This window comes from Chiloscyllium plagiosum, chromosome 37 (assembly GCF_004010195.1).
Source record: "Chiloscyllium plagiosum isolate BGI_BamShark_2017 chromosome 37, ASM401019v2, whole genome shotgun sequence".
NCBI classification, from domain to species: domain Eukaryota; kingdom Metazoa; phylum Chordata; class Chondrichthyes; order Orectolobiformes; family Hemiscylliidae; genus Chiloscyllium; species Chiloscyllium plagiosum.
The window spans coordinates 9,030,732-9,044,128 of NC_057746.1; the positions used below are offsets into that span (position 1 = coordinate 9,030,732).

The 13,397-nt window shown below is 42.0% G+C and overlaps 1 protein-coding gene across 1 annotated transcript in view; it reads left to right on the forward strand.

Moving 5' to 3' along the window:
- The first annotated feature begins 698 nt into the window (after positions 1 to 698).
- The window catches only part of LOC122541212 (major histocompatibility complex class I-related gene protein-like), a 35,976-nt gene continuing 23,277 nt past the window's right edge, over positions 699 to 13,397 (forward strand). Inside the window, exon 1 of the mRNA XM_043677836.1 lies at positions 699 to 828. Coding sequence (XP_043533771.1) covers positions 699 to 828 — 130 coding nt within the window. The remainder of the gene's footprint in view (positions 829 to 13,397) is intronic.

Here is a 13,397-nt window from a genome sequence, read left to right on the forward strand (position 1 = left end):
TGGACTATGATTCTAACTGTTGGCAACAATTAGGTAGAGCTGGGGAGTTGGCTAGACAGCATTTAAATGTATCACAGCATACAATATAACAGGAAGCAGTCAAGAAATCAAAAATTTGCAGTTTTGTTATTGGGAATAGAGTATTAGTGTTATTCCGGTGATAGGTGAACCTTTAAAAGCAATGTTTTATTGACTTAATCAAGTCGAAAGTAAATTGAGGGAGGTAACCTATCTGATAGGGACTCCAGACAGAAAGAAATCTCACTGAGTGTCTCATGTGAATACATTATGCTTAAAACATATTTTCACAGGAAAAGGCAGCAAGAGGAGAATGTATTATTGGTTACAACACAGAATGAACAACCAAGTTCAGAGAGATCTGAATTGAAAATTCCTCAAATTAAATAGGACAATGAGTAAGTTGTCAAAAGTTGAGATAAATCTTTGAGTTATCTTCAAGAGGAAAATCGAAATGACCTGAAAGAGTTACTATTATCATATGGTGAGATGTATGGAAGTAAGCTGGGGAGTACTACCGTAATTATGCCTGATGTAGATATAGGAGTTGCTGTTCTGATTAAGCACCATCTGTAGAGACAAGATCCTCTAAAGCTGGCAAGTCCAAAAAGGAGATTCAGCGCATGCTCCAAGATGACATAATCAAAGTGAGATACAATGACTGGAGCTCACCCATAGTAATGGTGCCAAAACCAGATGGTACCCAGCAGTTATGTGTGGCCAGTCACAAAGTCAATGCAGTTACAAAGCCGGATACATATCCAAATCTGCGGTTGGATGATTGTGTTGAGAAGGTGGAACAAGCAACTTGTATTTCTAAGTTGGACTCGCTCAGAGCATACCGGCAACTTTGTCAGAAAGAGCAAAGGCAATTTCAGCTTTCGTAACACTGAATGGACTGTATCGGTTTAAAGTCTTGCCATTTAGCATGGAAAATGTGACAGCCACATTTCAGAGACTAACCAATAAGGTCATTGTGAGATTACACGTCGGTGTGGTGTGTATTGATGACCTGGTGGTCAGTTCTCTCAGCTCAGCTATTCAGATAGATAAGTTATTCAGTATTCTGCTTTCAGTTCTTTGTGTTTCATTCTGTAATCTTGTAATTAAATTCTGTTTTGTTTGAAACTAAGTGGGTGGCATGGTGGCACAGTGGTTAGCACTGCTGCCTCACAGCGCCAGAGACCCCGGGTACAATTCCCGCCTCAGGCGACTGACTGTGTGGAGTTTGTACATTCTCCCCGTGTCTGCGTGGGTTTCCTCCGGGTGTGTGGACTTGTTGGGCCGAAGGGCCTGTTTCCACACTGTAAGTAATCTCATCTAATCTAATCTATTCTAAGTAGTTTGACCAGCTAATTCTATCTTGGATTATCCACTGTAAGCTTGCTTAAATCAAATAGCAAAGTTAGGGTCTGGGTTACCTTCTTGAAGCATTTTGAGGGGGTCTGACCTGGTCCATAACATCTGCTTGATGAACCAATTTCTATCAAGGAATCCCATTATTTCTTCTTGATTTTAGATACAAGCATTTTCCCCACTACGAAAGCTAATGGGCCGAGAGTTCCTCACCTTTTCCCTGCCTTCTCTTTTAAACATAGCATCACATTTGCTGTTTTCCAATCTGCGGGAAGCACCCCAGAAACCAGCAAAGTTTGGTAAATTACCATGACCGTATTACTATTTCCCCTGCCATCTGTTACCTGGGATGCATTCCAACCCATTAGCTGTTCCAGCACTACCTATTTAGTGATAATGATAATTTCTCAGTCCTCACTTGCCATAGCCTCCTTGTCATCAATTATTCACATGTTATTTGTGTCTTCCACTGTGAAGACCAACACAAATTACCTGTTTAATTGAAATTATATTTGCTGTCTTCCTGACCTCTGACACTTCCCCTGTGCTTGAGGGGAATTGAAAATTGTTTCACCTCCCACAGCAACCTGGCTTGCAATTCACTCGGACCAGGGGTATTGTCTGTGCTCAGGTCGAACAAATTTTTCAAGGCCTCGCCATTTCCCATGTTGAATTCTGCAAGCTCCTGACAATCTGTTTTCCTGAATTTTGTTGTACATTCTACTGTTCCAGAATGAAGATTGCAGCAAAGTATTCTTTCAACACTCTTATATCCTGCAGCTTCATGTACAGGTTGCCCATTTGGTCCCTAATGGGCCTTAATCTTTCCTTGGTTAACCTCTTACCTTTAACATATTGATGAAATACCTTAGGATTCTCCCTCTGCCTGTTAACAAGTCATTTTTCATGCCTCCTTTTGCTCTTCTAATTACTTTCTTAAGTTCCCTCCTGCACTTCCTGTACTCCTCCAGGGCCCCAACTCTATTGCTTTTTTGGGCCTTGTCTGAACTTATTGGTCCTACATGTGTCTCTAAAAGGTATACTTTGGACCTGTACTCTCCCCAGCAAATTTCTGAATGCCTCCCCGATGCTCCCCTGTAGACTTACGTGCAAGGAGCTGTTCCCAATATACTGGGGCCAGATTATGCATTATTTTAATAAAATCTGCCTCCCCCCAATCCAAAGCCATCTTTTGCAGGTCATCTTTTTCCTTCTCCAGAACAAAGTTGGACCTTACTGTGCTGTGGCTGCTCTCACTATAATGTTCCCCTATTGCCACATTGAATATTCCCTCCCCCAGAAACAAATCCAGCACCACGCCATCTCTTGATGGCCTTTAGTGTACTTACAGAAAAAAATTCTTCTTGATATGTTTCAAGAAATCCACCTCCTCTCAATATGATGACAACCCCAAATTACAATCCCAAATTGGGCAAGTTGCAAATCCCTAGTATCATTACCTTTACATTTCTCTGTGAACTGCCGACATATTTGCTCCTCTATTTCCCACTGATTCTTTGGGAGTCTGTAATACACACCCAGTAAAGTAGCTGTCCCTTAACATTCCTAAGTTCTACCCATAAAGCCTCACTTGAAGATCCTGCCAAGATATAACCTCTTCTTAATGCAGTAATTTACTGCTTAATTAATAGCACCACACCACCACCCTTTTTATGCCCTCTTCTGTCTCGCCTAAAGATCCGATACCCCAGTCTGTTGTGATGTCAGTTCAACCTTTACCTCAGCCATGTTTCTGTAATGGCAACAATATCACACTTCCATGTTACAATCCACACCATTAACTCATGTATTTTGCCTATTACACTCCTAGCATTAAAGACCCACCCATTCTTATTGACTTGCCACTCAACTCTCTGTGACTTGCTCCTTTGCTGTAGTATGATGTGTCTCTGTTTCATCAACACTGTGTCCCTTCCCCTGCCAGATTAGTTTAAGCAGTATCATTGGCTAGAGTCTCTTATGAAAGGGAATCAGCCATTGTTATCCAGTCGAGCCTGCACTTGGTTCTTGTGAACAGAAGGTACCAACTCATTATGGAAAAAATGTCAATAGCAGGAATGACCCTCTATACTGAGATGAGAAAACAAAAGTCCTGGTATTACCAAAGTGCATTTGAAGCTCTGCGCTAAGGTAGCTGCTATGTCTTTGTATACAGTAGCCTTCAGGTCTGTACCTATTACAAGTATCAAATTTTACAAAAGAGAGGGAGAGTCTCCACCTCAAGATGCCCCTCAAAAATCTTTGCAGGGCGATGAATGCACATGGTATTTAATGAACATGCTGGACTCTTTGAATGCTATTGATTACGTGGTTGACAAAAAAGAATAATTTTCTCACAATAGACTTTTTCACAAGTGATAGATCATAAAGAAAATGTTAGCTGACTGACAAAAAAAAAGGTAAAATCGCTGAGTGTTATGGTTAATAGATTTTTCTTTTAGACTTGAAAATGATTCCTGGAGGACTTGCTCAGGGTTACTGTCTTCATAGAGTAATACAGCATGGAATATTCTATGGAGTAATACAGCATAGAAACGGGCCTCAGCTTGTACGAATTGACCGCATTTGGTCCATATCTCTTTATATGCTTCCCATCCATGTACCTATTCAAATGTTATTTAAAAAAATATTTTTGCTCTTGTATTTGCCTCAACCACTTTCTCTGGCAGTCCATTCTATATACCTAGCACTCTGCATGAAGAATTTGCTCCTCGGGTCCTTCTTAAATCTTTCCCCTTTCACTTTAAACCTGTGTCCTCTTGTTTTAAATTCCCCATCTCTGGGGAAAAACTTATACACATGCACAAACACGCTATAGGTAGATTTCAAATTATTCCATATAACAGTGTGAAAGTAAACTAAGCCAGTGAGAAATTCCATTGTGACATTGTTTTAGTGCTGTTGACATAATTTCCCATTCAGTGTAAATAGATATTTCACATCACTCTTCATCTCCTCTCTGAATTTTCTCTGAGTTAATACATAGATACAAGTATTGGTACAGCAACTGAGAAGTTGTAACATGTATCCAACCTGTTGTACAACATATACCTGATTGCTGAAGTGTTTGTCTGTGTAAAAGAAATCCAACACTGGCCACTTTACAGAGTGCACAACGTGCATCATCCATAACACAATGAAATTGGCTGAAATAGTGAAAAGTAAAATCATGGATTTTCTCTGGTTTTTCAGCTCTGCATCATTCTGGAACTCATTGTTCCTGTGGAGCATTTTGCGGACCTTATTAGCCAATATAATGTGCCTTATGGTTAGAGCATTGAATGATAAAATTAATAGAATTGGAAGGAGAGGAGTTATGATGCTGTCAATCCTCTCATTCTAAATTCCCCATCTCTGGGGAAAAGATATCTGCATTCATCTTATCAATGGCCGCCATGATCTTATTCACCTCAATAAGATCACCTCTCACTCTCTTACACTCTATGGAATGAAGTCCTGTCTTGGCCAATGTTTCCTGATAACTCAGGCTAACAAGTCCTGGCAACATCCTCATAAATCTTCTTTGCACTCTTTCCAGTTTGACTACGTCTTTCCTATAACAGGGTGACCAAACCTGTGCACAATAATCCAAGTGCAGCCTCACCAATGAATTAAGCAACAGTAACATAATGTCCCAGCTCCTACATTCAATACTTCAACCGATGAAGGCCAACACACTAGATGCCTTCTTCACCACCCTGACTACCTGTGACACTGCTTTCAATGAACAATGTACTTGTACTCCTCGGTTCCTCTGTTCTACAACACTCCTCAGGTCTTACCATTTACTGCTTCATCTTACCTTGGTTTGACTTTCCACAGTGCCACACCTCACACTTCTCTGTATTGAATTACATTTGCCAATCCTTGCCCCACATCCCCATCTGATCAAGATCCCTCTGTACCTTTTGATAACTTTCCTCGCTATGAATGCTGCCTCCTGATTTTGCATCACCACAAACTTTGTAATAATGCCTTGTACATTCACATACAGGTCTTTTATGAAAATAATAAATAACAAAGATCTCAGCAGCAACCCCTGTGACACACCACGAGGCACAGACATCCAGCTTGAGAAACAACCATGAGCCATCATCCTCTGCTTCCTATCATTGAGCCAATTTTGAATCCAATGAGCTAACGCTCCCTGGATCCCATGCGACCTAGCCTTCATGAACAGCCTGCTGTGCGGGACATTGACAAAGGCCTTACTAATGTCCATATCGGCAACATCTACTGCTCTACCCTAATAACCAGTCTCTTAGGGTTAGGTGTAGAATTTCCAAATCTGTGAATGATATAAAACTATAAGGACCTTTGTGGAAAGGGTGGTACAGAACTTCAAAGTGAAGTAGGTAAGTTGATGTGCCCGGTTAACACATGCTGGATGAAATTAAATGCTGGTAAGTTCGAAGTGATTCACATCACCAGTAAGGACAAAAGGCACATACTCACTGTGGATGTAAATTCTAATCTTTGTTTAGATCAGAGTGGTGCTTGAAAAGCCCAGCGGGTCAAGTAGCATCCGAGGATCAGGAAAATTGACGTTTAGGGCAAAAGCCCTTCATCAGGAATAGAGGCAGGAAGCTTCCAGAGTGGAGAGATAAATGAGGCGGGGGAATAAATTCTAATCTTCAGAGTGAGAACACAATGAATTGTGTTTGTAACATGACCATTGTCATAAAAAAAATTCAGAATAGGTTTGGAAGTTTTAATCGGGACACTCATGAAGTGTTCTGGAACCAGTTTTCTAAGTTCAAAACAATTCTGGAGCATGACTGACTCATGCATGACTATCAGCAGTGATTAGTTCAATGAAGAAAGTGTAATCAAATAACAAGAAAAGCAACATGTATCGCAAGAAGTGAGGCACCAACAATGTGATGCAATATTCTATATATATAAAATATATTATATATATATGTGTGAATATACGTGCACACACACACACATACATAGAGTGAGAAAGAGAAAGACAGAGAGAGAAAGCAGTGCATGAATGGTAAATGACAGAAGCAACATGTAAGAGAAAGACCTAACTCATTCCAAGATTTAAGTCAAACCTCTGCAGTCATCCAATTTTTGCTACCAAGTGCCAGGATTTTAATAAGGAAACCATGGACCAGGGTCATGTATCTTTTACACTCCTGGGACAAAACCAGGATAAATTCAACATAAACAATTCACAGGCCGACTATTTTTGTTGAATAGTGTGTGAAAGGGTGGTAGTTCAGGTTGTGTCACCCAGTGTCTTCCCTGGTAACTGGGACGATCGAATATTCCATTGAGAACAGTTTCAGACTCCGATTTAACGACACAAGGACCGAGAACTGACCCAGAGACAATTTCTGTTCAATGGGTACAAGTTGATAAGAGTGAGGCTCATAGAACCTTCGATGTGTCCTGATATTTCTTTCACTGTAGTTTCTCAATTCCCAGTGTAGGGAACATCAGAAAGTGGTGCCCTAACAAACTGGCTGAAGATAGCTTGGGATGGGAACATTTACCACTGTCAGTGCCTTAAATAAGTGCTGTTCCTTGATGTTTGATAGGGAAAGAAACTTGATTGGAGACAATCAAACAGAGAATTCTGGGAAAGAAGAGCACAGTTTTGGACAGGACAATACATTAGCGAGGAAGGCAAGTTGGAGATCAGACAGAAGGATAGAGCAGCAAGGGCTGTTTTTGAGATGAGTGATGAGAAGAGACCTAATGAGGAGAAATAAAAAACCATCTGAAGGAAGAGATCTGGGAATGGTATTGTCTAACTAGGACTGGGAGGAGAAATTGTGTGATCAGTCATTTAGTGAGAATAGGGTCAGGCGAATAGGTGTTGGGTTTCATGGACAAGATGAATTTGAGGACATGAGAGGACACAAAAGTAACTTTAGGGGTGAGACAGTGGGGAAGAATAATGGAAAGGGTGGAGGTGGGTACTGCAGATGCTGAAGATTAGAGTCAAGGTTAGAGTGATGCTGGAAAAGCACAGCAGGTCAGGCAGCATCTGAGAAGCAGGAAAATCAACGTTTCAGGCAAAAACCATTCATCAGGAATGACGGAAACTTGACCAGGTTCCAGTGGATAGGAACAAAGTCTCAGAGGCAGGTGATGGCACGCTGTACATCTTAGTGACAATGACATCCCTGAGACCTTCGCACTTACATGTGCAAGAAACAATGTAAATGTTCAAAAGTATGGAATGCTGGAGTGAGGATAGAGCAGACAGAGAGAGGAATTAGTAAAACTGTTTAGAGAAATATGAGTGGAACAATCGTGGGCGGCACGGTGGCACAGTGGTTAGCAATGCTGCCTCACAGCGCCAGAGACCCAGGTTCAATTCCCGCCTCAGGCGACTGACTGTGTGGAGTTTGCACGTTCTCCCCATGTCTGCGTGGGTTTCCTCCGGGTGCTCCGGTTTCCTCCCACAGTCCACAGATGTGCAGGTCAGGTGAATTGGCCATGCTAAATTGCCCGTAGTGTTAGGTAAGGGGTAAATGTAGGGGTAGAGATATGGGTGGGTTGCGCTTCGGCGGGGCGGTGTGGACTTGTTGGGCCAAAGGGCCTGTTTCCACACTGTAAGTAATCTAATCTAATCAGGGAGAAGCTTTGAGAAAATTGCTAATGACAGGATTAATTACGTGTCAAATGAGGAGAGAGATTAAGAACTTTGGAGTGGAGGCAGGCAGCAGGCGTTTTATTTGTGCTCCACGTCAGTATGTAACAGTGAACAGTTTTAGCAGACCAGAGGAGGTCTGGATCGTGTGATTCAAACAGATTTGGCAGTTGATTTTCAGTCCGTTGTCAATGGAACCTTTCAGGTCTGTGTCACTTGAGGAAAATGTAATGGATAGAGAGGCAATAACTTGAGTTATAATGAGTTTTGATAAGATTTGTAGCTCAGGTTGAGGTTCTGGATGTGGGTCTGCTCGCTGAGCTGGAAGGTTCATTTCCAGATGTTTTGTCACTCTACTAGGTAACATACTCAGTGGGCCTCTGGGCGAAGCACTGCTGCTGATTCCTGCTTTCTATTTAAATGTTTTGGTTTCTTTGGGTTGATGATGTCAATTCCTGTGGTGATGTCATTTCCTGTTCTTTTTCTCAGAGTGTGGTAGATGGGTTCTAACGACCCTCTTTCACTAGTGTCATTACATACAGTTAAGGAAGGACACCACTTCGACTGGGACAACATAATCATCCTATGACGAGCCAAACAGAGACACGCACGAGAATTCCTAGAAGCATGGCATTCCAATTGGAACTCTATCAACAAATACACCAAGTTAGACCCCATCTACACCACATCCACAACTTGAGTTGTGGCCTTAGTGGGCAATAGGAATGGTTTTATGGGAGACTTGTGGGTTGCAGGAGGAGGTGTGGGTGAGTTTGTGTAAATTGGTTGTTGCAGAAAAGTTCTGGTGAATACAGAGACCAAAGCCTGTGCAGTATGGATTTTGAGTGTGTGGTTGTGAGCGACTTGTGGATTAGGTGGGAAATAGAGGAGATAGAGCAGGAGTGAAAAGGGGAAGTGGGGTCAGAGATGGCATCCCTTTGAATTGATGGGATGAGTGGAATGAGGTCAGATAAGGCAGCAATTTCAGAGAGGTGGCTGAGAACCAGGCATGGCGAAATCACTGAAACTGAGGGTCAGGTTGTTGACACCTCTGCCTTCCCTATGGAAGTGTCCCTAACTATGGACCTGACAGTCTGTGTTCAAGTCTTAGCTCCACCAGAGCTGTGTCATAATCATATTGTCTTCGCAAAAATCCAGAAAGCAGAGAGGGCTGAAAATGCTGTTGTTTCATGAAAGGAGTGCAGTAACATCGGAATTCCAAACTACCCCGAATCAGTCAGTGTGCCGCTTAATGCAGCGAAGAAATAAAAAGTCTTTCATAGTATGACAAGATGCTGCTGCACAGAACAATGGGAAAAAAATTCAAAGAAGCAGTCTAATGGTCCCTTCACTCAATCCAGAGGCAAGACGCCTGAGGTGACATCAGGAATGGAAAATGACATGTGGCAAGAGTAATCTGCTGATTGTGTAAGCACCGAGGGCATGTATTTGTACTATTACTATTGCTTAGTGGTGATAAAGTCTTTACTTTGTTGTTTATAGTTTTGTAAGGACTATTCTGTTTCAATAAGGTTAATGCAAAGGCCCCTCAAGTAATTGGTATTATTTGATTCTAAGAGCCCTTTAAAGGTTTAATCCAAAGGGAATGTGACAGGAGATGTAACATATGGTTTGCTCGCCCATGCTGTCTCTGGGTAGAGGGGCACATTTGCAGCACCTGGGATCAGCATGTGTGCAGCAAGTGTCTCCAACTGCCCAGGTATGGAACCAGAGCGGCCACTGGGGACACTGTGGGGTCTCTGCAAAGCTGTGGACAACATGGTTTCAGGTAGTTGCATTGCAGGCTACAACTCCACAGGCAGAAAGGGAATGGGTGATCACCAGGGAGAATTAGAGAACTAGGCATGCTATGCAGGAACCACGCTCTGACCAATCCCCTCCAAAACAGATATACCACTTTGGATACTTTCGGCAGAAATCAATCATAGCCAACTTGGTTGCACCGTTGTCAGCCATGCTGATTGGCTGAGGAGGACAAATTCTGGGAATGCATAGAGGATTATAGAGGATTTAATTGTAAGGGGAATCGATACGTTTTCTGTGGCCACAAACAAGTACATTACCTCCATGGTGCAAGGTGAAGCAAGTCTCAGAGCAACTGAAAGGTGTTGTTAAGGGGGAGAGGGAACAACCAGTGGTCATATACACATCAGTATCAAAGATAGATGTAAAAAAAGAGAGGGATGAGTTCCTAAAATGAATATAGGGAAGAACACTGCAATATAGAATTCAAAGGCAGTGGCCCCAGCATTGCTAACAGTACCACGTGCGAGGCAGAATAGAGGTAGCAGGGTGGATCTGTTGAATACTGGCTGGAAAGATGTTGCAAAGGGGAGGGTTTCAGATTCAGGAATGTTGGCAAATGTTCTAGGGGAGTATGAACTGGAGGGGTTACACTGGGCACAACCGGAACTGATGTCCCAGGGCAAGTATTTGCCAGGCATAGAGTGAAACAGGATACGTTATAAAACAAAATGTTTTGATTTACAAAACATGCTGTTCAGTCATCATATCTATGCTGATCCACAAATACCGAACAACATTAATCCCTTATATCTACACGTGGTCCATAGTCGAATATGCCCAAGCATTTTAAACACCCATCAAGATGTTTCTTGAATATAGCAAGAGGATTTGCCTCCACCCCCCCACCCCCTCTCAGACAGCATGCTCCACTTCAAGCACCCTCTGGATGAAAAACAAATCTCATATCTCTTTGAAAGCACTTGCTCCTCAATTTAGGCTTACACCCTCCAGTCTTAAACAGGCCTGTTATGGGGGAGCGATTCTCAAGATCTACTCTGCCGAAGCCTCTAATACTTTTGTATATCTCAATCAGATCTCCACTTAGTATCGTCTCATCCAAGGAACACAATCCCTGCCTGTCCATTCTCTCTTTGTAACTGAGACTTTGCATTCGAGGCAATGTCTGGTGTGCTTGGGGTGGGTATAAATTAGACTGTTAGGAGAATGAGAAAATTTGCAGGGTGACAAGTTAATGACAAAAAAAGAGAGTTATAAAAGAAAAAAAATACTAATCAGACAGGTTTGTCAAAGGTGAGAGGCAAATAAGGTCACATTGCAAAGAAAAAATGGGTTGATTGAATGGGCAAAAGGGCAAGCCTTGTACATGAGTGGACAAAACGTTCAGAATATGATTTGATAGAGTGCATTCAGTACAGTTTGTAGAGTAAGATCATGGAACTGACAAGGGGCCCAGGTGATTGGATATTACAATGGATAATGAGACACATTTAACAGAATAAAAGATCTTCTCAGACACAGTGATCATAACATGACAGATTTAAATATTTAGCATGATATTGAGAAAATTGTTTTGAAAACATTGTGTTTTACTTATAGGAAGGGAATTACAATGAAACAAGGGTAGAGCTCGCTTAAATGGACTTGTGCATCGATTCACAGAAAAGACAGTAAGCAAGCCGTGACAAACAATAAGGGAGGTACTTCATATCTCCCAAATATGTGCACATGGACACACACACACACTGTATCTAGAAATTAAATGATTCCATAAAATATATTTTTATTTGTTTCTGTTTTAGATTGGCCCAGATCTTCAGCACCTGGTTATCTTTGATCTAATTATTTATTTGTTCTTCATTTACTTATTTTTTATTACACCTCACAGTTTGCATATCATACTTCGTGATATAACATACCTTTGAAGATTATGCTGTTATTTGTTCCTTAACAATGCTGGATGTTTTCAAGAATGTGAGAGTGAAATATGCATGTAAAAAACTGCAAGGCCTGCTCTTGTTACATTTTATTTAGTGCTGTTGACACAATTTCCCATTCAGTGTAAGTAGATATTTCATACCATTCTTCACCTCCTCTCTGAACTTTCTCTGCATAGATACAAGTATTGGTGAGAAATTCTATCATGACTCTAACTAGCATTAGTCATTGGGGACTGCGTACATAGGGGGGCAGCGAAGAGGTTCTGTGGGAACAAGAGAGACTTACAGTTGGTGTGTTGCCTCCGAGGTGCAAAGGTTTGTGATGTCTCAGATCTTGGATTTGGGATCCTTGAGGGGGAGGGGGAGCAGCCCCAAGTCGCGGTCCACATAGGCATGAACGACATGGGTAGGAAAAGGGATGGGGACTGAAGGCAGAAATTCGGGGAGCTAAGGTAGAAGCTTAGAGCTAGAACAAACAGAGCTGTTATCTCTAGTTTGTTACCCGTGCCACATGCATGCGAGGTGAGGAAGAGGGGGAGAGGATTGAACACAGGCATGGTACAGGAGGGAGGTTTTCTGAGACCTGGATACCTGGGCTCATTCTGGGGTAGGTGAGACCTCTACAAACAGAATGGTCTACACCTGGACCAGAGGGGTACCAATATCATGAGGGGGAAATTTGCTAATGCTCTTCGGGAGGGTTTAAACTAATTCAGCAGGGGATGGGAACCAAAATTGTAGTTCCAGTGTCCAGGAAGTTGAGAGTAGTGAGGTCATAAATAAGGTTTCAAGATCGCAAGAGTGCACTGGCAAGCAGGAAGGTGGTTTGGAATATGTTTATTTCAATGCAGGAGTAACCAGAATAAGGTGGGTGAAGTTGCAGCATGGGTTGGTACCTGGGACTTCGATGTTTTGCCATTTCAGAGACATGATAGAGCAGGGACAGGAATAGTTGATGCTGGTTCCGGGATTTAGATGTTTCAGTAAGAACAGAAATGATGGTAAAAGAGGAGGAGGTGTGATATTGTTAGTCAAGGACAGTATTATGGTGGCAGAAAGGATGTTTGAGTACTCCTCTACCGAGGTAGTATGGGCTGAGGTTAGAAACAGGAAAGGAGAGGTCAGCCTATTGGGAATTGTCTATAGGCCTTTGAACAGTTCGAAAAAAGAAGAGGTAAACATAGCAAAGATGATTTTGGATAGGTATGATAGTAACAGGGTAGTTGTAATGGGGGACTTTAACTTTACAAATATTGACTGGAAAAAACTACATTTCAAGTACTTTAGATGGGTCAGTTTTTGTCCAATGTATCCAGGAGGGTATTCTGACACACTATGTAGACAAGCCAACAAGGAGGCGAGCCACATTGGATTTGGTATTGGGTAATGAACCTGGCCAGGTGTTACATTTGGAGATAAGCAAGCACCTTGCTGATCGTGACCACAATTTGCTTATGTGGTCATGATGGGATTGAGGGTGATTTAGTGGTTTGGATCATAAATTCATGAGCTGAAAGAAGTCAGAGGTTGGTGTTTGATGGGAAATGTTCATCCTGGAGTTCAGTTACTAGTGGTGTGCTGCAAAGATTTTTGTTGGGGGGGCCACTGCTCTTTGTCATTTTTATAAATAGTCTGGATGAGGTTGTAGAAGGATGGGTTAGTAA